Source organism: Leptosomus discolor, chromosome 1 (genome assembly GCF_034619465.1).
Source record: "Leptosomus discolor isolate bLepDis1 chromosome 1, bLepDis1.hap2, whole genome shotgun sequence".
Taxonomy (NCBI): Eukaryota; Metazoa; Chordata; class Aves; order Leptosomiformes; family Leptosomidae; genus Leptosomus; species Leptosomus discolor.
The window spans coordinates 164,454,323-164,480,004 of NC_141391.1; the positions used below are offsets into that span (position 1 = coordinate 164,454,323).

The window sequence follows — 25,682 nt, forward strand, 5'->3', positions numbered from 1 at the left end:
AGTCGGAGTAAATTCTCAAATACTCACGAAAGGGGTCTGAGGTGATGCAGGAGTAATCACCAGCGACAGTGATAAAAAAAAACCCTCTGAAATTTGGGATTTGACAACTTTGAGGATCTTGTCTGTACCTCGTTCTCCTACCTCAGTTTGGCAAACAGCTGTACTGAGAAACTGGTCATCCAATCTGAAGCCAAACCATGACTAAACTTTTTAGTGGCAGTTCTTCTGTACCCTTGACTCCACAAGTCACCTGCAGACAATTCATGCACCATTTTTCAATACGTGCTACTGGTGATCTGGGGAACTCTGGGGTAAGCTAACAGATGGCATAGCTTTTACCATTCTTGGCAGAAGTTGCTGTAGGTGATAGGGTGGTGCTACGCATGTGAACTGGCTGCAAAGTGTCTACAAGGCCTTTCACTATTCTGCAGCTCACACTAAGAAGCAATCTGAAAGACATTAATACAGAGGCAACCCTGTAAATGGCATTAAGTAATTTCCAAAGGCCTACTCACAGCTTGCACTTGTGGTCGATGATGCACTGTAAGCTGAGGTGCTCCAGAACCAAGAGTTAGTCCGTTGTTCACAACGTATGCAGTCGTTTGAGGCATTCGTACTGTCATGCCTATAAGAAGCACAGCGAATACTCTGAGTATTCAATACTTAAAACCAGGTAAACAGAACACCAGAAGACCAACTCCTTGGTTCAGCTGGATGACACCAAATTTCAAACGGACACACTCTCCTCAAGCTGTCAGCAGACTGATGAAGCGCTGCACAACCACAAAACCTCCTCCCATCCCCTGACGCTGTAAAAGGGAAAGACAGTGAGTGCTTATGTCTGCAGAGGGGACAGAATGATGTTTTAATAATTTGTAGCCTGAAACAAATGGGTGGGGAAGGGAAGTGAGAGAGATACAGGGAGCTGAAGTATGAAAAGTATTGCAAGTCTGTAAACTGGAAAAAACCCTAATGTCTATAATTTGGACTAGTATTATAAAAAAAACCAAACCCAAACCAAAAAACCCAACCCCACATCCATCCGGTAGAAAATATCAAGCTGTGTTGTGCTAAGATGTGAGTGGAAGAAAGCATCCCCTACCTCCAGTCTGCGGGTTGACTGGCCTTAAACCTGGGCTTGGCATGACAGCTCCTCTTACAGGATTCTGAGCTGGTGGTGCAGGAAGAGGGGTATAGACCACCTGATGGTTAGCAGGGGTTCTTGGTATAGGAAGTTTTGCAGCAGTTTGAGTCGCTGGCCGATGAGTTACATTCACTGTTGTCGGAGCTGGAAAAAGACAGACAGACCACAACCTAGAATGGAATTCCACAACATTAAGCAGATACGTCTATTCCAGAGTACACACCTCCTTTGGAAAACTGACTCATCTGAGTCATGCAAAATAAAAACTGTCTCTGTGAAATTCTATCTGCTTTTGATAACATAAGAAAAAGAGAAAACAGCCTAAAACCCCAGTAATTTACACCTGAAATAATAATGCCAATATGTATACGAATTCCAAACAGAAAAGATAAACGTAATACTGCCCGCCCTCGCAAAAAAAAGGTCTTGAATGTAAGCACAGCTTTGGGGAATATAAAACCCACCACCAAGGAGTTTGTAGAACAGATCAGTCACATAAGACAATTACAATGTCAACTAACCTTTGCCAGCTATCTACAGAAGAAGAGAGTGCAATAAAGTGAAAAAAGACGATCTACGTTTCTTTATGTTAGAAAGAAAGGCGCCGGGGGGCGGGAAATCACACGGCAGACAAAATAACATTTAGGTAGGGACAGAACTTCAATGTCGGCCTTGCCATTCACTCTGCCGAAAGAATTCATTGCCGAGTGCAGGTGGACAAAGCTAGAGGTGATGTTGTTAATGTATTTTTCCCCATCACTTAAATATTGCAGCTACTACAGGTTTCTTCTTCACTTTTACAAACAACAGTATATTTAATAATTTCCATGACCGTCCTTAGCAGGATTTCTTCCTCTCCATGCAATTAATTTGATTCTGAATTCCTTCCAAACCAACAGGACTGTCTTTCCCTTTCACTTCATCAGTTTTTTTAAAAAAAAGTTACAGGCAACTGACTTGAACTGAAGATTAAGAAGTGACTCAAACATTCTGAATATTCACCTGAAAAGATTAGCACAATGTACAACACACAAGAATCTGGTTTAAGAAAAAAAGCAGTCACTGCATTCACATAATGATGCAAAATGAAGTTACCTGCAGGTAATACATGTATGGTGGTCTGGGAAGGTCCACTTGTTGGCACACCTGTCTGCTGCACAGGGTTTGGCTGCAAAGGCTGCAAGGGCTGCAAGGGTCGAGGCAAGGGCTGGCTGGATACGCTCAATCCTGTAACAGGTGTCTGGTTCTGCTTCTTGCCATCTGCTTTAAAACAAAGTTACAGACAATAGCAAACAGAAATTAGAACATCACAGAGCTTTTAAATCCTTTTTCCCCCCCACCATTCACAGATTAGCAAAGTATATTTCCTAGCATGACATTTCTTTGATCTTTTAATTCTGCAAACAAAACCATAGAAAATCCATTCAATTCCCCTCGCGCATCATCTCAATCTTCCTGCCCCATACTCCATAACGTTTCATTCTATCATCACTAAGTCTGCGTATTTCAGCCTAATTTAGAAACCTGAATTTAATAGAACATAATGCCAAAGTCTTTTAAAGTTTCTACTAAAAAAAAAAAGACAGCAGCCTAAAACCTTAAAAAGGCCGAAACACTGCTGTACTCAATTTGTTTCAAAAAAGTGATAGAGCTCCCTAAGTAAATCTTGTCTACCTTTGATGCTTACATCCTTTTGTTATTTGCTGACTCTTTCATTCAATCTGTTAGTCAGCCCTTTGTTGCTGTTTTGAATTTTCACGCTATTTTCTTAAAAAAGGGGGATTGCTTTATTATTTATATAAAATTTTAAAAAGAGAATTTAAGGGTTTTTTTCTCACATTGACACCCTCCTCAACATGACTTACCGAGTTGTGAGAAGTGACAAGTATTTTCTCCTGCTTTAGTTTATTTGTGACAACATAAAAAACTCGTTTGTCTGTATTTAATTAAGCCTGCGCACAAGTTGAATAAAGAAGAATTGAGTAGCTTTTGCCTGGATATCTCAGGTAGATTAGAGTAGCAGTTGGCAGAGAAGGCACCATCAAAACTAAAAACCACGAGATAAAAGAGTAGGTTTTAAGGGCACTCATTCAAAAAAGATTCGCCCCAATAAAACTCTGCATGCAGCAGCCACTAATTTAGTAAAAGTGCACACAACATAAAAACTACATTAATATGTACTTTACTCTTGAGAAAATATATCAACAATATATTAGAAAACACATTTGCAAACTATCAATTAAGTATAGAACGAGATTTCAAAGCATTAAGAATAAGTTAATGGCAGCGCAGCTCAAAATGTTGGGCTTTTTAGCAGTTGGAGACTGTTTTGATGGTCTCACTGAGCTGGCTTTAAAACCAGCTACTAACAGCTTCACGAACTGCTACACGATAAATTAAATACAATTCAAGACCTCAAAAATAAAATACAAGATAAATTGCAGACCATATTGTCTTTCTGTAGACTGAATAGCCGAGCTACTTCGCTGAAGTCATTTGATGAAAACACGATTCTCTTTCTTTTTTCAAAGTCTATAGAAGAAGCAGTAAAGGGATGCTCATTTTGAAAACTAAAGGTGTGATGTTTCCTGCTCTTTCATCAACAGGTCTTGTGATTAGTTCAAGTTTCTTTTATTTTCCATGAGTATGGGAGATTTCCCAGTGTTCACCAATTGTTTGACTCTGAAGAGATTCCTACAGAGATGCACACACCTGTTTACTTTGCATATTTACAGACTGACGCACGTTTCAACAGCCTTTGGATAGTTTACTTGATGACCTAGAGAAGATGTGCTCATGATCCAGTCAATAAAAACCCAGACATGCTACTGCTGTAAAACTGCAGTTCAAATAAAAATGACAGTCTGGACAAATGTGAGGGGTTCTTTGGTTTTGCTTTTGTTTTTAATCTCACACAGAAGAAAGTTCATTTGGCCCTGACAAATCAAGAGCCCTGCTGAGATTCCAGTTGCTGGAAACCAGGCTGGGCACCAGCCACAGGAAATGATGCAAGATAACCAGCTAGACTTCACTAAATAAATGGAAACAAAGAGCAGAGGCTAATTTAGCTGTGTAAGTAAAAAATCAGCAAGGGAAACAGGAAGACTGCGTGCATAGTAAGCACACGAGTAAGGTTAAACATACAGAACAGTTCCAATGCTAAATGAACACAGCATCATATTCATTGAAAAAGTGGACCTGGAGGAGACAGAACAACCTCATCTATGGAAATGAGCTTAAAATGGAAATCTTTACTACTGAAGGTGTAAGTAAACCCCCAAATCTAAGACACAAAATGGAAAAGAAGAGGGTCTAATTTCCATGGCGGAAAATGGGCCTACGACACTGCAGTTAGAGCAGGAAGGGGTTTTAATCAGCCTACTAATTCAGAGGTGGTATAATGGGATTACAGTACAGCAAACACACCATATGCATGCTTAAGACTAAGACAAAAAATGATCCAGAAAACTACAGATTTGTTAATCAGATAAACAGCTTATAAAAATACAAATGTGATACTATATGCATTTAATCATTTTTCCTACAAAAGATAAATGCAAAAAAAAGGTGGAACACAGCTGTTTTTGAGATTACACCTGTGTATCTTCCTTAGATTACAAATCCACTTTAGACTAGGGATAGGTATCAGCTAAATCTATTAATTTTAGTACTTTCACAAAATAATTTGATGCGGTGCGCTACACAAATATTTAATAAAAAAGACAGAAAAGGGACTGTACAGGTATTGCAAGATACTTGCAGACAGAAAAGTATCTACATTACTCTTTGATAAAAAGGTGACAACAATTGTTCTGAACAGGAATTAACATTTTCATTAACAATTTTTGTACACATCAGAAGGTGTGCACTAAATTTAGTTGCTGATGTACTAAAGTGGAAGATGCCGCCAGTATGGAGGTGGACCAAAATATGACACAGGAACAAAGCTAAGACCTGAGGACTAGAAAAAAGATGACGATAGTAAAAAGTGCAACATCAGCTGTTTAGGAATTGATAAGAACATCTACTATTAATTTGGGAAGTCATGTGTGGGGCAGTGAAGATGATCAGGAAAACCTACATATGTTGTTAATTACGGAATGTCTATGCATTGCTTGTCTGATAAAGGAGAGAAGAGAGGAAATGCACATCTAGGCCGTAAACAAAGTGCGGTGGAAAAAAAAAAATGTATGGCCAAAGGTATACATATGCGTATGACTATGCAAAAGCTGTCAGAATTGTACTCTTCCTCTTTTTAACGTGAATGTTATTATCAGAACATATGAATTATTTCCCAAGAAATTTGCTCAAAATCCTAGAGATGTTTTTTCACTGCGTGGTAAAACTCAAGCTTCTATTAGGGCTTTAGTCCATACATTTCTACAGCTTATATGAAAAATACCGACTCCTCACACAACCTCTAAACAAACTAATCTGCAAGGCTGCAGACTACAAGTGAGAGCCTGGCTTCTCCTTTGCAGTGAAGACACACAGGAGCTCACACAGCCTGAGAGTATCCCACTAACCTTCCTCCTAACGGAAGCACCACTTTCTAAAACCTGACAACTAAGGGGAAAGAATCCCAGAATATCCCACAGAAGAAAAGTGTAAGATACTGGCTCAAGCCCCAAAAAACAAACCAAGAATTAAGTTGTTATACTATAATGCAGCCATGACTCTGCCATGGCTGCTAGCACTTCTACTCAGAGAAACATTCTTACAGCTGCCCACACAACCGCGGTGTTGATCTTTCATGGCAACTGTGAGGTGAAGACATACTTTATGCAATCAGGGAGGAAAAAACTCTCTGGAAAATGTTACTTTTGATAGAAAAAGATTAGCTGAAATACATTACAATACTGTGACATAATACTTTAAAACATAATATAAATCCATTTAGATACACTGGTGTCTTTTACAGACTATTAAATAGGACAGGGGAGCTTAACCTTACCTGACAGATTTCCACAGTCCAAGCACAACCATGTTTTTTTTATCTTTTTGAGAACTAACCCTCAGAAGAGGTGACAATAGTAAAAACTTGATTTCCCACTCTATTCTGACACTCAGCTAAGCAATGCACATAATCATCAGAATCCTGGCTGGAAACGACCTCTGGTGGCTGTGTAGTCCACACTCTTGTGGAAGCTGGACTGTCACCTACAGTAATTCAAATGAGTTCAGATTTTGCCCAGCTGAATCTTGAGAACATTCAAGAGTGGAGCTTCTACCATCGCTCCAGTGCTTCTACCATCGCTTCTACCAGTGCTGCACTACCTTCCTCCCGTGATTTCTTTGCCCTTCAAGCTCAACTTGAACCTCCTGAATGTGTAGTTCATGGCCACTGCCCCTTGTTATACCATCTGGCACACGCCATGGTCTGTCGATCTCTTCTCACAGGTCATGTACTCTAGGGCCCCACCATCCTGACACCATCTATTGGACCCTCTCCAGTGCTATCACACTCTTCTGAACTGAAGGAAGGGGAAGCCAAAACTGGACACTGCATTTCAGGTGTGGCCCCACTAGCATCAATGTGGAGAGAATACTAACTTAAATTTAAAAGAGAATACACTGTTGGCTCATACTCAGTTCAGTGTCCACTCTAGGGATAAAAACCCCAGCTTATCAGCTATCTGAATTGCATCATGCTTCTCTAACACTTGCATATCACATGCACTCCCCTTTCGGTGGTCATTTCTCCCTCACTGAAAGAAATGCTACCACACGCCAGTATGATTTTCTACATTTGTGTAACGCAAATACAGAGCAAGTCAAGCTATTAAGAACATACGTGTTAGAACCAGCTATTAAGAACATATGTGTCTCTAGTTGGAGAGATAGGTACTGAGGTTGTCTAGAGGAATCAAACTTCTTGGTGGCTGGACTTCAGAACGCAGTGCAGCAGCATGCATTTAGAGATCACGCAGAACTACAATTTGATCTCTAATAGTAGAAATATCAATTTCTCAGTTAAGATGACAGTGCAATACATGGTATTAAGCACAGATGCCGAAATACTATAATTCTTCGCTAATCCAATGCTATTTATAATTAGACCTGCCCACAGTTACGCAAGACTTATAAAAAATGTATTCTTTTAAAAGATGAAGTGCATCCAAACTGCCAAAGAATCTAAAAGCACAACTATATTTACTCTAATCTTGGCATACAGTCCCAAAGCACAGAACAGATCTACATTTGGTATTTAAACTCTTGCACACAAAATTTTTTAGTTAAACAAAAGATTAGAAGCTGTGACAATCTAATCCCTGAATATCGACTGTAGAATTAAAAGGTCTTTAATTAATCAGTAAACAGAAAAATTAATACATCTAGAAGAACTTTCCAAAAAATAACAAAGAATTCAAGTCTCAAATTATTCCCCAAGACTAATAGATTTAAGCAGATGGCAACAATGCTTAAATTAAGGGAAAGGTAAAAATCATAGAGACTGCTTTACAGTAAGTAGAGTTCCTTTTATTTAATGCCTATCAGAATCCTTTAACAACAGTCCTACCTAACTGAAACACCGAGGAATAAAATACAATAAGCAGAAACAGAAGTTTCTGTCATTCATGGGAGGAAATAATACTTGTGCTCGACTACCCTGCAGCTAGCAAAATCTTTTTCACCTACCTTGAGAAGAGCCATCATCCTCTTCATCCAGTGTAAGATCGATGACACCTCCTGAATCACTTCCTGTGACCTTCCCGCTCTGAAAGACAAAACTCCTTCATTTTGCAAAAGCAAATCCAGGGAACACAGGTGGAAAAGGGATATGAATCGAACATTCAGGAAGAGAGGTCTCAGAACTGATACACTTATTAGAAAGGAACAGATGAAATGAGCAGGAGAAGGAAATTTCAGACAAATTTCCTAGGGCTTGAAAAACAGGCGATAACCAAATGACTGTATTGCAGTATCAAACATTAAAGTACTTTTAGCTTTTTAAGGAGTAAAAACACCTGATGATGAGTAGCACATTGTTATTTTACATGTAAATAAATAACAATTTGGTGTTACAGACTATCTTTCAATTATGACAATGCAGCTTTTAAAAATAATTTCATCACTGTATTTTCATCCATTATCACGGATTTTAGCATTCTATTATTCTACATATGAAGCCATGTGTAACCATCTCTTTAGAGAGGATAAAGGGATCTTTGAAGCTATTGCGAAGGCTTGGTGGTATAAAAATGCTAGAGGACTATCAAACAAGATTTATCTTCTGGATCAATTGCTGTCTCTTGGCTGATCAGACGGGAGGGACCACCAATATTTTCCTTTAGGTAATGGAAAAAATATTGGGGGAGATCCTATGTATTTCTGCGTTTTTAAATATACCTTCTAGAAAAAATCTTGAATAATGCAAATTTCTAGTTCCTTAAACTTGCTACAAAATATTTTTTTTTCCTTTGGCAGAAGAGATGATAATATATTGTTGGACTGAATTGCTACCAATTTATGGATTGGAGTAAACCAGGTTCCTTAGAACAGACAAAGGGTTAGGAAAGTAACATAATTATCTGAACAATTAACACAGAAAAAAGTGTAAGTTTTCAGCCCCACAGGGCCTGTACAAATGCCAACATGATAAATCCTAAGAAGGCTAGAGATTTTTCTGTGCAGTCAGATGGGGACAGATGCAAAAAGCCTCAGCACTGAAATGATGTGCTCTATGACCTTTTATTTAGGTAAAGCTAAGCCTTTAAGGAGGTCCTAAAGACAATTCTCACACAGGCAAGGCTTTGAGGAGAGGGAAGAGAACTATCGTTGATTACTAAATACAAACAAAAGCTGTGTCCAAATTATCAGTCACTGAATTTGGAGTGCCTGACATGATTGATCCCTTTATTATGCATTATTACAACCCCATTTCTTTTTGCCATAAGCTCTGATGCTGCCACTGATGAAATTCTGGTAATAGTCTACACAATACACAATTTGAGTAAGAAATATCTAACTATTTATGTTCACAGGCAATTGAAGAGACCTCTATAGGGACTCTATCTTTGCTATACATAAACATCTTTCGGATTTATTAACCATGAAATTCTTCTGTTGAGTGATTTCTATTTCAAAGACATTCTAGCTTCAGTTTTCTTAGTATGATCAGCTGATTTATCCACTGGAAGCTTAAGATAAAAGGCAGACTCAAATAATCAACGATTACTTGATTAGCATAAAGTCAAGAGGAATCTCATTCCAACTTGAAAATCTTCCCAGTCAATGATGTGTATTTTGAACTATGGGTCCCTCTGCCAGGAGAAAGCAGATTGAAAACTGGAGGGGGAGATTTATAAGGAACTGAAGAAAGAAAAACCTAACACTAAGTTATTAATTTCTCCCCACTATAAAATACATTAGTCTGAAGTAATTTCCTTTCAATTCTTCCTCTGCAAGGAAATCTAAATCCTTAGAAAAATACTCTATATGAGAGTGAACAGTTTTGAAGCTATACTTAACTGTGCCAGTCAAGAAAGTTTTTTGAACTTCCAAGTCAGCAAGTGTCACTGCACGTATTTTTTATTTTGGTGTGTCTGGAAGGCCAAAATCTTGAGCTAGTTAAACAGGCAACTATTAAATAATAAATGGTGTAGGCAGGGTATCCCCACACAGGACAGACTGCTAATTATGCCTGCCATAAAGGTCAGGAGTTTGACTATTCAGAGCATCCACCTACATTCAGAAGGAGGAGTATCCACTTCTATACCCTGTACTGTTGGCACACAGTTTTCAGATACTTGTAGGTGTCTCAAATCCAGGAAATTAAAAGAGATTCAGGAAGAACTGGAAATTGGGTATTAGAAGACTGGTCCACGCTACTTTCTCATGGTGAAATTAAGCACCTCCATGATCTGAGAGAGCAGCTTTTAACACCCTATCCCAGATGTTTCCAATGTTGTCACTTGCCATCTGAATGGCTAAGACCTACAAATGTAACCATTTGGAGTCATCCCTACCAAAAGCAAGTAACAAATGGTTTTTCAGAAAATCCTTTGCCTAACCCACCAAGAAAATAAAACCACCCTTTTTGAGTATCATGACTGTTTACTCAGAAATTCTCTCATGGAAATTTTTGTTGCTACAAGGACTTGTGAAAACTTCAGTTTACAACACAGCTATGTTTGAGGAAAGGCGAGAGAGAAACAACTGCTATTGCTTCTGTAAAAAGAAGGGAATGAGATTCTGAAAAGAAGACTGCCATGTCACACATCAGAAGAGGAGACTCAGACGTGCTGCTCTGAGCAAAATTAGAAACTAGCTTCAGAAGGCTTGAAGCCCTGATGAAGGCAAAGGGAAGCCTGACACTGGACTTTCAGTCATGTATGAACATTCATGTTTATGTCAAAAATTCAAATTAGAGAACAAGTCTTTCAGCTCCTACTATTAGGTTTCAGCAAGAATTTGGGCAGAAACTGGTAACACAGAAAAGCAAAGTCAAGGCATTCTGGTCTGCTATCAGTTTTCAGCTTTTTCTAAACACAGAAAGCCAAGAACCTGAACCTGCTTCAGCTGATCTCTGCACAAGAGCAAGATCGTGCAATCACATCACCTTTTCTTCAGCACAGTCACACTAGTGAAATAATTAAAACCACTTAATGAGAACCCAGACCATACGCCTGGTGCTTTAGTTCACATATTGCCTAGCAAGTCTGAATAACAGAAGATTTGGTTGCCTTAGAACACGAAATAAACTCGAACAGAAACAAAATAACCACAGCAATACAAAGTGATCTCTAGCTAAAGATGACGGTTACAAAAACCAAAACAAACAACAAAGCAAACAAAACCACAACCCCCAAACCCACTGTTTCATCATTTGTCAGAACCAGAGCACCAGTCTCCAAACAGACCAGAAGTGGCACTTAAGTCTGATTGTTTACAACAGCATCTGGGTAGTTTCTAGCCATTGAACAGAAAAAAGTTTACATTGAGATTTTAAAAAAATGTAAACTGCTGAACTCCCTTTTCCATTCTTCTTAACAGCTCATTTATCTTCATGTATATGCCTTTAAACTCCAACTAAGTAGAAATCCTCCAAAATACTGTCATTCACATGGCCATTTTGGACCTGTTTTATCCATAGCTGATGAAGTAACTTTGTACAACCTGGAAGTAGCAACATCATGAACTGAACCATTCAGTTAACCACAACTGTATCTGAGCTACCCTAAATTTAAGTCTTTCTCTCCTTTCACATAGCAGCCAGCAGTGTAACAACCCTAACACAAAACAATGCAGCAAAATAATTAAATTATAAGTGGAATTAAAAACTAAACCAAACAAATCCTACACTGAAATGTCACAGTTTTAAAGATAAATGTGGAAAAAAAATTTAGGAAGAAAGCAAGAAAAACACAAGACTTCATCTTTTCCTGACTTCTTCATTTTAATATAGCCACATCTTTCTTTGTCACCTGGTCAGTGAACTTCCATGTGCGATTAAGATGTTTCGCATAAAAAAAGATATGTCCTGTAACCGAACATTTCACAATGAAGCCTAATGTAGATCCAGCCCATGAAGATGCATGCAACTTGGGAGTTGAAAGGCGAAACACTACGTGAAGTGGGGGAAGAGGACCGCAAGGTATGATTAAGAGCAGAAACGAAGGTGAAAAAAGGAAGCAGGAGGAAGAAAAAAGGCAGTAAGGGAGAAGAGAATTACAAGCCAGGCAGCAGCTGAGCATGTACCACCACAAATATGGAAGGATGGTGTAAGTGTACTGTAATGCTACTCTGCTATCCTCACTGTTGTGTGTTCTTCCTGAAACAGCCAGCCAAGCAGAAGGCACTTGATGTTTACAGTCTTGATCTGTTTTGTGAAGTGTGTTCTTTGAAGAAAATCTTGTCAAATTGCAGGCCCTCTGCCCCAGCTTCTTCAGCTTGCAACGTCATGTCCGCACCTCCCAATACATGACTATCCCGGGGCTCTGTTTGCATGCCAAACGCCCCAGGCAAGCATCACACTTGGCAAGTGTGAAAGAGAAGTATTTTAATGCCAAGCACATAACTTGTGAAAGCAGCAACTGAAAGACCCTAGAAGAGGGGCAAAACCAAAAGACTAAATCCTCATCCCTTTCAAATATCTGAGTGAAACCTGGTAAGTCCTGAAACAGAGGTCAAGTCATAACCTCCTCTAAACACCACTTAATCAGTTAAGCTTTATATAAACTGGTTTATAGTGTATATGGAAGATAAAGTATGTATAAAATGAATGCAACTATTCAGATTTGTGCATTTTTCTCAACATTAGAAATTGGTGTTTCTAAGTGTTCTACTAGCTGCAAACTTCTGCTAAAATGTACTCTATAGTACTGGTGGTTCTGAGTAACATTTTTGTATTTTTTTTTTTAAAACCAAAAAAACTACTAGAATGAGACTTTAATTTCTTTCATAAAATATTCGTATTACAGTAATTACATTCTAATTCATGGTTTTCCAGAAAGGATTGGTAAAGAAGACCTATAGTCAGAATTTCATGCATTTTCCACTGCATATCCTATAACAATGCAAGATCTGCTTTCTTCCAGTCCCAGCACTGAAGTCTTTTTAACAGTTAAAGAAACCATTGAGAAACAGATGTCCTGACAAACAAGATATACTTATGGGGAGAAGTGCTAGAAAAACACAGCAATAATACAGTTTTCCTAGAGGAATAAAAAAAATTATCCAGTGCTTTTCTAGAACCAATGCCATACAGATATTATAGAAATTTTAAAAAGAAGTATAAAAGAGTTCTTAGAGGCAATAAAAATCCCAGAACTTGAAAAAAATTCATAAATACAGTGAATATGGTCATCTGAATCTGAAGTCACAATTAAGATTTGCAATAAAACCATTGCAAATTCTTTGTAACTAAGAACATTCTTCCTTTTGGAAGATTGTCATTATATCCCATACGTCACCAACTGCTATATCTAATCATTAACCTACACACTAGTCAACAGTAAACTAATAAAGGGAAATCAGAAAGGAAACAGCCTCACAATAAAATGAAAGGCTGTCTCCGGTGTTAAACTGATTCTGAAGCAGTTTCCTCATCTGCCTCTGGAAAAGCAGGGAAGGACATTTAGACAGACTACTGTCATCTTATGTTTTTCCACATGCTGAGACCATTTCACACTGTTGTAAAATGCACTGTAGTGGGAGAAAGAACATCACCTTAGCTTTTCTCTCCAGCAACTTTTTCACATCAGCACTGCTGCAAATTCAGTTGATCTGTCATTTGTAATTTTGAAAAGAAAGAAAAAATGGGCGGGAGGGGAAGGGGAAAGCTGTTCACTATTCCAATTCCACGAGGAAAACAAATACAAGGAAGGTGACTGAATTTAAAGGCCAAAGCGCATATGGTAGACACGATGTTGAGAAAAGGAGGTCCCTCCTACCATAGCTACAATAGTGAAATGTAACACAGAAAGAATTAGTTACAACATCACCGGATATGTATGTCAATAGCAGACTACTGAAGAAAACTGGAAAAAAAATCTCTAAAACTCAAAACTGAACAGCATATGTTACCTGTTACATCATTTTGTATAACAGCACACACACACCCCCCAACGTGTATTGTACCACATGTATTGTACCACATGAAAAACCAAAAGGTAAATGTTAGTATTTTGAAGAAAGTTCTGAATATACACTCCTCTATTCACATATGATTAAAAAAAGGTTTTGGTATTATATAACGCCATGGTTCAGTTCATCACATAGAGATAACAATGCTAGTAATCGTAATGCCACCTGCTTTTCATAAAGGAACATTTCAGTATGTAAAAGTGAAAAATGAAGGGTAAAAAATGCAAAACCAAAAAAATACAGTGCAAAATCAAAATTAATTCCAGGGTAGTAAAGATCAAAATTCTGAAGATCCTGTGTGGCACACTGACAGAGTGCAGACAATTTTATTAACAGTTTCATAGAACCATAGAATGGTTTAGGTTGGAAGGGACCTCAAAGATCATCTAGTTACAACCCCCCTGCCATGGCAGGGATACCTCCCACTAGACCAGGTTGCTCAAGGCTCCATCCAACCTGGCCTTGGACACTTCCAGGGAGGGAGCATCCACAACTTCCTTAGGCAATCTGTGCCAGTGTCTCATCACCTTCAGGGTGAAAAACTTCTTCCTTGTATCTAGCCTAAACCTGCCCTCTCCCAGCTTCCAACCATTACCCCTCGTCCTATCACTGCAGGCCCTTGTAAAAAGTCCCTCCCTGGCCTTCTTGTAGGCCCCCTTCAGGTACTGGAAGGCCACTGTAAGGTCTCCCTGGAGCCTTCTCCTTTCCAGGCTGAACAAGCCCAACTCTCTCAACCTGTCCTTGTAGGGCAGGTGTTCCAACCCTCTGACCATCTTGGTAGCCCTCCTCTGGGTCTGCTCCAACAGCTCTATGCCTTTCTTGTGTTGAGGGCCCCAGAGCTGGACGCAGTACTCCAGGTGGGGTCTCACGAGGGCAGAGTAGAGGGGCAGAATCTCCTCCCTGGACCTGCTGGCCACACTTCTCTTGATGCAGCCCATGATACTACTGGCTTTCTGGGCTGTGAGTGCACATTACTGGCTCATGTCCAGCTTTTCATCCACCAGCACCCCCAAGCCCTTCTCCCCAGGGCTGCTCTCATTCCACTCATCACCCAGCCTGTATCTGTGCTTGGGATTGCCCCGACCCAGGCGCAAGACCTTGCACGTGGCCTTGTTGAACTTCATGAGATTTGCACAGGCCCATCTCTCCAACCTGTCCAGGTCCCTCTGGATGGCCTCCCTTCCCTCCAGTGTGTCGACGTCACCATGTAGCTTGGTGTCGCTGGCGAACTTGCTGAGGGTGCACCCAATCCCACTGTCCATGTCGCTGACAAAGATGCTAAATAGCACCAGTCCCAGTACTGATCCCTGAGGAACACCGCTTGTCACTGGTCTCCACTCGGACATCGAGCCATTGATCGCAGCTCTTTGAGTGCGACCTTCCAGCCAATTTCTTTTAGTTTATACACTTTCTTCTAGTTTATACAGTAACAAAACAGAAAAAAATTCTGGGTGTTGTAAAACAGACAATCAATGAAGCATCACACCACCACAGTCCTGTACGACGCACCAAGGCGTTATATAATAGCAAAATCAATCTTAAATTATGGGGAGCGATGTTATAAATATCTTCTGGGAACAAGGTGTGTGTGGGGAGGGTGATGATACTGTGTTTGTATGCATAATTATAAGGCCCATATCACATTTTTAGTCATCCACATACAAAACTAGATTTCAAGCACAGTCTAAGCAGATGCGGCAATTATTTTTTTAAACATATTTTTCAGCATATTTCAGTCACTAACTGCTTCAATATCAGACTTATTACTCTTGAACAGCTTTTTTTTTTTTCCAATGCAGTAACTCCCACAAAACTGAAGCAATTATTCCAGCCTTGCAAAGCTGTCATGAAAAATCTGCTTGATCAGGTACAAAATGTATTCGTCATCTCTTATGAAGATAAGAATGAAGATGATAATGCAATGAAGTTAGTTTGCACAAACAAAATTTCACAGGGCTGCAATACGTGTTTTGAAAGTGTGTGGTTGCATACTTGTGTAATACTCAAATACTATTAACAGACATTTTACATACTGCATTTACAAGATTGCTGTGTTCCCCTCACCCTTAACTGGTACTGTGCAAGACTTCCTAGAGAAGAGAAACAACGCAAGCATGGAAAAAAATGAATAACCAGTCTTAGTAAGCCCTACGTATTATATACCCTCTCATTTCTTTGGTGCAAAGCGTAGGCATTGGTTCTGCTACCCCTATTAATAAGAAGCATACATCAAGAAGGCTATCTGAGAGACTTTGCCAGAAATGCTGTTTTTAGGCACTACCAATTGTAATTCCAGCTAAAAGCCGTAAAGAAACACTTGACACAACGCTTAAAGTATTTCTCTACTACTGTGACTTTTGTTTTTCCTTAATCAAACAGTTAAAAGGGTATGTAATAAACACATACACACATGCATGTGCACACACATCACTTTACTGGTTCTTACCCTTTTAAGGTGAAACATCTACCTTGTTTCCCCAAAGCCCACTGACAGTTTCCCAACATTATTATGCAGGATGGCCATCTTGGATGATGGAAGACCATCTTATTAACCAGCAAATATATTTATAGTACTTTTCAGATTAGTTTAATGCAGCTTTTAAAAGGTATTATCCATGTCTGATGGAATGACATCATCAGTTAGATTGTTTTGATATTATTCTCAATTTTTTTGGCCCCAAATGACAAATTGGAGCCTACAAAACACAAGTATATTTACTTATTGAAAGCTGCTCTCAGTAACTGGGGGTGGTTTATGTAACACAGATAGGGCCTCAGGGAAAGACAAATCACTTTAAAAGTCATACAAGAATGGATTCACTTGAATTTTGTTCCTTACAACAGCCACTCAACTCGGCTACGTGACATTGTGTTTCGGTTTTTCAGATTATTTTTTTAAATTCATTTTTTAAACTGTCCTCCTGCTAACATCTTCATGATTTTGATTTCTGATCAGTCTCAGGTAAAGGTTCCACCTCAGAGATGAGAGCTAGTTGCATTGTAAACAGCACAACCATAACCCCAGGATCAGAGACAAAAATCAAGTAGCCCATTTTACGTATGTAATTATGTATGTTTATTTTCAGTGACAAAACCATGAAATGCAAGGAAACATCAATAGTGCTTCAACAATATAGAATTAATAGCTGCTTATAAAGTGTAAACCGACATATCCACTTTGTTCACATTGTTTCCCAACAGACATTCACAAAGTTTGTTACACATTGCAAAGTAAAGGGATAGGAGTTATAGGTGTAGTTTATTAACATTTTACCAGATGAACTTCCAATAGTCAGCAAGATAGCTTAAATTAAACTGTACTTCAACCGAACAAATCAAGACATGTCAGAAACAATGGGAAATGTATAGAACACTGGTGGATTTCTTTTTTTAAAACTATTATCAGCTGAAAAGGTGAAATGCACAGATGAAACAGACTGAAAAGATTTACTCTCTAAGAGTAGAAGGTGCACCTGGAGAGAGAAACAGGGAAGAAAAGACTATTCACCTGACCTGGTGTTTTAATACATATAACTTAATCATTCTTGAACAGACTGACTTTACGCCAGCTATTTTTAACACATCCAACCCCATTTAAATTTGTTCACTGTTACTTTATGTCACAATGTAATAAAAGCTGCTTTCATAGATTCTCTCAGTATACCATAGCTATATCTATATTATAGATAAATCCTGTATCTATAACTGGGATTCATAATAAAATACTTAAAAACCATTCTAAAGGTTTGTTGTACAATTAAAAATGTCTTTGCCTCTGTAACAGTAGTATTTACCCCAATACATTAAAAGGGCTTGTCACGTCTTCAGAAACGCGATTCTGGGACCTGAGGCACTGGAACAGCCATTGGGTAAAATGAGTGGGACTGAGTAACAACCCTTAAATTTCGGTGTACGCAGGAAAAAGTTGAAGTAGAGAGACTAACACAAACACAGTAGATGCCCCCTCCCACATCTCTGTGGCCATTCCTTTTGGAGCAAGAAGCAGAGGAAGGCTGAAAAAGGAAAAGCAGTCATACAGCAACAACCTATGTCCAAGCTGCTTACTGAAAACTTTGTCTATACTAACCTTAACAGTATGCAACTACTCAGAAGCTGTATATTTCAGGATGACCAAAGAGCTGTACCAGACTAAAAACACAACAAAGCCAAACACATTCAATTTCAAAGCATCCTTCCAATGCCTTCAGGTATTTAACATTGTGCACAACAGAGCGCTTCAGGGGGCACAGAGTAGGTGCGTACAGTGACGAACATTTAACTTGTAGATCTCTAGCACTGTAGATCACAGTACCTTACAGTGGGGACGAATTATTTAAATAGTATTAAAAGAATAAAAAATTTAATGTACTGTAAGATACTGTGCCAACTTCATAAAAATAAAAACTAATTAGGGTAGTCTTTGAAGTAACAGCAGATATTTCCAAACTTATGAGGAAAAAGCACAGAAAACACAAGTTCTAGATTCACAGCACCAGTACCAAAGCTTCATTAGGAAAATCAGATACAAAACTAAAGATACAGACGTATTATATAAGGTTCCAGTCATTCCCCACTGTTTTCAGAGTCATCTACATCAAGGAAAATGGAATTTAATCAATGACTTGGCAGCCATTGTTTAAAAAAATTTGTTTAGTTAGCCTTAACTAAGTCAAGTGCTGGTTTTTTGCAACGGAAATTAAATATTTTTTTTTTTAAGGCAAAGATCCAAGAGTATCAGATAACACATTTATTTCAAAATATATTTGCTATATTCAGATTTTTAAAGTGAATTTTAAGTTATAATTAACAATTTTGTATTAAGTTTAGAGTCGAAGTCTGAATTTAAGTTTAGACAAACAAACTGTACTTAACCTGCAGGTTCTCCAACATGCTTCACCTATAATGGAAATAAAATGGAAAGGAAGGAAAAAAAAAACCCCAAACCCAGTTATACTGCTGTTTGAAGTTCTCTGCTGATACTGCCACTGAGGAGTGCAATTCAGGTTCATTTTGATAGAATTCATGATGTTCACACAGTATACCCTGTACTGCAATGAACAGGACTGACTTGAAATTTTATCTCCCAGTTTAAAAGAAGAAGGGGGGGGGGAGGGGTAGGGGAAAGACCCCCTGCTCCTCACATTACTGTACACATAGCCAAAGTTGACTTTACAACAGCAGCAAAACACCTATTCTGATTGCCTGCTTCAGCTTTTCTAGAAAGGAAATACATGTAGGAAAGATGCATTTAACACTTTGGATGGGAGGGGGAACAGGAGAAAGATTTTTCAGTTCTGGAAGGTTAGAAATACGTTCTGTTAATTAGAATTAATTCAAATATTAGTGGAAAGCTTAGTGAACACTGACTCCAGCTCTTGTGAAGCAATAATACTTCCAGCCAAAACCAGGAATGCTTTTTCTCACTTTAAAAAAAAAATTTCTCCCATACAAAAATAAAAAGCTAGTAATACTGCAGTCAGTAGCTTTGAAGTATCAGGTTCAAACCGAAGGTAGTATGAGGACATTGTATAGTTGGTGCCAACAGAATTAGAATTTTACAAATGAGAAGCCAAAAATACCCTCTTATAAGCCAACATAATGGAAGTCACATTAGCAGCCAAATGACAATTAAAAAGAATCAGAGGCATGTCCATATCCGCCAAGAGAGTCCCTTCGTCAACTTAAATCACCAACTAGATTTGTGTCAAGGAATGAAATGATCAGCAATATGCTGTTACAGCAAGCTACCTAGATGCAGTTAGGAGCAGAGCAGGGCATGTGGTCAGTATGACCACAGTATGCAGCAAGAGGGAATAAAAAAGAATCACCTCCTTGCCACATATTTTTCTTGTTTCTGCAGGATACGTGTTCAATGCCAGTATGCTGGAACAAGCAACTACTTCAGACATAAGACAGGAATATTTTTTGAAGGGAAAAACTAATACACGGTGAAAGTTTAGAGTAAATCTCTTCAAACAAGAAATCAAATTTACCAGCCTGGCTAAACTATGAATCCCTAAAATTTGGAAATCTGTGTTATTCTAAAATAACCTAGAACAAGTTACTGCACAGTTCTATATTTTGAAAACTGTTTGCACTTTGTTTTTTTTCAATTTTTCTTCTTTCTAGCCATTAGAAAGGATTACTTCCTTTATCATTCCCATTTGATTTACTCTAGGCTTGACAAAATGATAATCCTGGATCAACAATTTCCTTCCTCTAGTCATTGATGTCATAAGTTAATGCCGCAACTAAGAAAGAGTAGAATTGTGCAGAAGTAATTCTTACACTAACAATTATATCTGATCAACTAGTGCAATCATTTTAACAACAACAAATAAAAGTGACTGTGACTGTAAGCACAATATGTAAGATGAATATAGCACTTTCAAAACCTTTTAATCAGAAAATGGAGCACTCCGTGCGGGTCTTACACTTTGGAAAATTGATGCAGTAAGTATGAATAACCTACCCAAGCCCACAAAGGTAAAACATTATCAGCCAAGATGAAAACTCTGAAGTTCAGGCATCAACTCCTCTGTTCAGACTATAACAGCATATATAGCACTGTAATAAAGGGATAAATCTCCTTCAATTTTGAAAGCCTTTCCCAGCAAGGAAGTTCTCCACAGAATTAAGAGTTTATTGTGGTCAATTTGTTATTTCAGTTGGGATTTGTCTCTATTTTGTCCACTGCTGAGCAACATGAACACTTCCAGCGAAGTCCTTACTGCGATAAACTTAAAAAGGACGAAGCCATTCTTATTTCATTTTGCTAATATAATGGAGAACAGTATTAAATATTACATTGTTTCTTCTTCCAAAATGGTCCTACCATAATTTGTGGTTTGATGACCAGTTTTCCATTTTTATTTACAGGAAGGTCTCTTGATTTGTCTGAATCTCTGATGAAAATCATGGCATAGAATAACAGAGACAAACCATGAGTTAGATTCTCAAGTATGATTCATTTACAATGAACCATGACTAGCCCTCCTAATTTGTAATTATTTTTTTTCATTAGAGAGCCTTTTAAGTTATGATTTAATTTGTTTGACAAAATTCTTATCCACTATCCTGAGAATTTCTAACCTGTAAAGATCTCCTATGGAAAACGTAATGATAGGATCAGCTTACCCTGGTGAACTAATGTAAAGAAGTTAAGACCAAAAATAATATTTGGATAGGGTTTGGTGGGGAAGAACAGGATGTGCTTCTTGTGAATTATACTATACTGACAAAGACTATACTGCAAAGACAATGTGCAATGTAATGGAAGGGGCGGTTGAGAGGAAATACCAAAAAGCCTCTCACAAGATGAGCACATACAGAGACAACACTTCAACTCTAATTACTTGTCATTTAAGCAACAAACCTGTTCTCAACTCTTTTGAGAACATTTCCCCTTCACAACTGAAGAGATACCAATTTTATTATCATTTGTATCAAATAGAGCCTTTGGAGAACAGAATGACTGAAATCTTAGCTAGAAATATAAAACAGGAAAAGGAAAGACCTGCAATACAAGTCTGTAGCTTACACAGAAAATAAATTTAGAAGAATGTGTTTTTTTTTTAAAAAAAAAAAAAAGGCACGATTCTCTGGTAGGTCCAGTAACAGATTGAACAGAGAGGGTGACAGTGGTCAAGCAATTCCAGGTGTTTTCATGCACATGTATATATTTGTAGTGTATCTGTGTCTATTTCATTCAGCTTCTACTTTCTCCATGCTCTTCAGTAATCAAGTATTTGATTTGTAAGATGCTACATTAGTGCCAGCAGGCACAAAATGGTATAATAAATACACTCTTCACAAAATATAAAAGCCATGCACTTAGTGAAGAAAGCACTGCTCTTCAGCTAAGTGGAAATCAGTATCTCCCTTTCATTTTTTTTAAAATAGCTCTGCTCAGCCACTTAAAGAGTCACAGCTGCCACAGAAAGTCATACAAACTCCAAGCCCTGCTCTGTTTAAGTTTCTGCTCCATATCTCACTTCAGAAGTGTGAACAGGATATTACTTGCTGAACTAGACGATAAGAAATTTCCTCAGTAGACCAAGTGAAAACACAAATCTGGTAATTTTTCCATTTTAGCAATTAATTTGAAATCAGTTCCATTACAGAAGCACGAAGTCATTTGTGCACCATCACACGCTTTACGAAGACAGGTTCGTTACAACAGCCTTGAAGGGGACCAGCAGTTAGGCTCCCACTGGCCATGTTCTTGGGGAGAAACACCTTGGAAGAACTGTGGTTCAACAGGATGGGGCTTTTGGAATTCAGAGCTGGGTGTCCCTCAGGGACTAAAGTCACAGAATTAGTGCCCGGTAGCAGCACAGATTTCTTGGGGAATAAAATTTTGCTTTGTTCTAGAACAACATGGTTTATAGAAGAGGTGGAGGCACCAGATAGTGATTCTTTTATCACGTCATTTGGGATCTTGTTATATAGGTAATTGGGGCTGTTATTCTCCGTTATATCTGACCAAGCTCTGTAGTGAACTTCCGTAGCTCCCCAGTAGTGTCTAATAGCAGACTCTGAGCGATGGCCAGTCACTGCCATTATTTCTCTAGGCCCCAGTCCTGCTTCACACAGTAGCTGGATGGTGGTAGTTCGGAGAGAATGATTGGTGTATCGTTGAGAGAGCCTCGCTGCCACACTTATCCTGGGCATCATGGTACCCAAGTAGTTTACACCCATCGGTTCTCTTTTGTACCAGACAGGCTGTTCTTGCATTTGCTCTGATGTTAGCTTTAAAGGATGCAGGTAAAAGGCAGGGGGCTCCGGAGGCAACTTAGACAAATAAAGCTCCAAGGAAAAAACAGGACAGTTTGGGTCCCCTGGCATATCATACATTTTACCCATTTTATGAGGATCTTCTCCATTTTTCCCTTTGCCAGGATACCTAAACATAGCATATCGACGCCCATTCTTGTCCTTCTCAACAACAAAAGCATCTGGAGCCAGATCTCTCAAAATTTCCCTCCCTCGTTTGGCAAAATGCAACTGCAAATCAAACCACACCTTGTTGACGAGTGCCAGTGGACTGTGCAATCCCAGCACACCAGATTGTTTAATCTTACGCAAGTCCTCAGCTGCTATAGGAGGATAGTGGCGAGTCTCATCCTTTCCCTGCATGCGCAGCATCTTCATCACGCTCACAAATACCATGTTTGCACTAGCAAACTCTTTGTCCTTCATTAAGCAAATCTGACGATTATAAGGTGGCATTTTGAGATGCCGGTTTAAGCCAGCACGCATTGACTTGTAGCTCGCCACACTGTAGGTATTTCCATCATGATTCCTTACTGTGTAATAAAACTCTCTTAAGATATCATTGAGTTCACGTACTGGGACCAATTCAAAGCTAGGATCCTTGCCATTTTTGGCCAGCCATTGTTTTAATAGGTTAGCTGCCCAGCCAGTCTGCTTGTGGGTGTTTTTGATGCTCTTAGCATCCTCTTCCTCTTCTCCAAAGAGGACATCCTCAGGGAAGTTAAAATTCGTCTGTGCTGCTTCTACCTCTTCTTTATTTTCTGATGAAGTCTCTTGCTGTTTCAACTGCTTTTCGAAACAATTGATCAAAGTTGTATCATCAAATATGCCACAGGTATACGGCACACAGCGAACTACTTTTTGATCTGAGAGCTGTGAAGTGCGGAGTAATACACAGCATTTTGGATTTTATGTAACAAAAAGCAGGTGGCATTAACTGGATTTTTCAAATGATACGGCATGTCAATTCCATACCTCACTAGCCAATTAAAATGCATCAGGTCCATTTTTATTAACCATGGCATCACACATGCTTTAACTGATTTGACTGAAAGCAAACCTAGAAACATACAGTATAACAGAAGACTGAAAACCGGAAAGCATCATGTGCCTTTTATTTCCCTCCTCCTTGCTCACTTTCCATTGCTAAATACCATGATCACAAACAATCTGTTTTTCCAAAATCTTTTCCGGGTTTCAGGCTCTATCAAAGAAGAAAATGCCAGAATATGTATCTTATACTGAAAATTAAATCTTAAAACCATACAGGTCATCCATTCTGGTACTGAATTTCCTATATATCAAGTACTGACAAATGTTTTAATAGCTATAATCCACAGGTATCTTTGAAAAACGAAGTTCCAAACAACAATTCTTTATGAAATGCCTTAATAAAAAGGTAGAGTGAGGCACAGTTTATACTCTGTAATACTTGTTATCTTTGCCAGACTACTTCTGCAACAGGTGAAAAACAGAATCTTGTCCAGTATATTTTCTTCTTGCTTTGAAATACAATTCAGATTTAACTGTACCTCGAAACACTATTAAATGTGGAAACTTTGGCTAGAAGAAATTAATTCTATTGCCCTTAATAAAATAACTTCCAGTTAACAGCAATATAAGTGTGAGGTGCTTTGTGAAATATCTGTATGCAGAAAGAAAACTAATTACAAATAATTTTACATAGCTTAATTTCAACCTTTAAATTTCCAAGCAAGTTCAACAAATTTTAGACAAGGAATCCAGAAGTTCTGCCATTTCTCCTTTACCATAAAGCAGTTATTCCTGATGAAAGTTTCTTTTCCTTTTTTTTTTTCCCCCCTATGAAATGTAGCAATGAAATATTAGAACTCCATTTCTTACTAACTTCTGGATTACTGTGGAAATGAGAGCGCTGCAATAATTTACAAAATATTTGTAGCTTTAAGTTTAAGACCTTCAGACAAAAACTGGCCAGGGCTTTCTTTTGTGTGATAGCTCTGTTTTATCAGATAAGTTTTTAGTGTCCTCCTGAATTACTTACACAAATCCCATCAGAAAACTTCTGAAAATATTATCAGAAGCTCATGCTCCAAGTAATACTCTGGATCAGAAGAAGAAAAATACAAACGGACAGAAACTAGAAAGGATGGCACAAACAAGAAACTAAAATTGTTTCATTATGAGCAATAAAGGTAAACAACTTTTCTCCTGTGGATTGTAACTTTAGAATTTTATATAGAAACAATCAACAACCTACCTGTGTTGTTCCCTCAGCAGTTCGCTTGTTTGCCGAAGTATCTGTTGGTGGCTTGGTTGTCTGGTTTTCTGAGGGGTCAAGAAATGGTTCATTTGCAGTATCTAATCAGTGCTAAATACTGCTATCCACTAAACAAATTTGGAGGCAATATTTCAAATTGTTTGATACTAAACATTCAGTATGTGGCACATTTAGTATTTTTCAGCCCTAATTTTCAATTATAAGTATTAAAGTTCGATTACTACCATTTTTCAGAGGGAACAAAAATACAGAAAAGCTAAATGGTTGTTTCCAGCCTAGAAGCAGCCTATGTTCGCTTCCTTGAAATCTGACTGTGTATTCAAAACAATTTACAAACAATTCTCTAGCCTATCCAAGGACAAAACGTAACTCCAGCCTCTCCTCCCTCTGTATGTAAACTGACAAGATGCTAAACTGAAAAAAAAATTATTATTATTCAACATTTTTGTATTATAAAACCTGACTGAACAATGGATGGTTATACAGACTGCATAATACGTAACTGAGACAATTTGTGCAGGGAGATTGAGTATCTTTATTAGCTTAGCCAAACATATACCTAAACTAGGAACTTAAGCAAAAGTTGCCTGAATATTTGATGTAAATATTTAAATTGAAATTCTCTGTTCTCATTGCTTCTTCATTTTAACCAGATCTTATCAGCAACAGTGCTGGCCCAAAGCAGTGTTTCAATTCTGGTGGGAAAACTACTAGGGTGCAACACTAAGACTATGTGAACTGCATAAAATGAGACACATTTTTGGGACACATAGGCCCTTCCTTTGGTCGCTGTGCCTGATCTGTCACAACCCTTTTTATGGGTTAATTGTCATATTAGCTTTAGAGCTAAAAGATGAATACAAAGCATCTAACTGTCCAACTCTATGGAAGACATATTTTCATTTAGAAATGGGA

General features: G+C 38.3%; 1 protein-coding gene across 5 annotated transcripts in view; it reads right to left on the reverse strand.

The window, feature by feature from the left end:
* The window catches only part of ATF7IP (activating transcription factor 7 interacting protein), a 109,000-nt gene that overhangs the window by 2,217 nt on the left and 81,101 nt on the right, over positions 1-25,682 (reverse strand). For 3 of the 5 annotated variants that reach the window (XM_086480011.1, XM_086480019.1, XM_086479998.1), the window contains exons 10-14: positions 24,747-24,814; positions 7,784-7,862; positions 2,240-2,407; positions 1,103-1,288; positions 516-625 (exon numbers count right to left, since the gene is read on the reverse strand). In XM_086480011.1, the coding sequence (XP_086336137.1) occupies positions 516-625; positions 1,103-1,288; positions 2,240-2,407; positions 7,784-7,862; positions 24,747-24,814 (611 nt within the window). Of the gene's footprint in view, positions 1-141; positions 251-339; positions 626-1,102; positions 1,289-2,239; positions 2,408-7,783; positions 7,863-24,746; positions 24,815-25,682 lie in introns of all 5 variants that reach the window. The other 2 variants (XR_015184059.1, XM_086480004.1) reach the window with 2 other exon arrangements.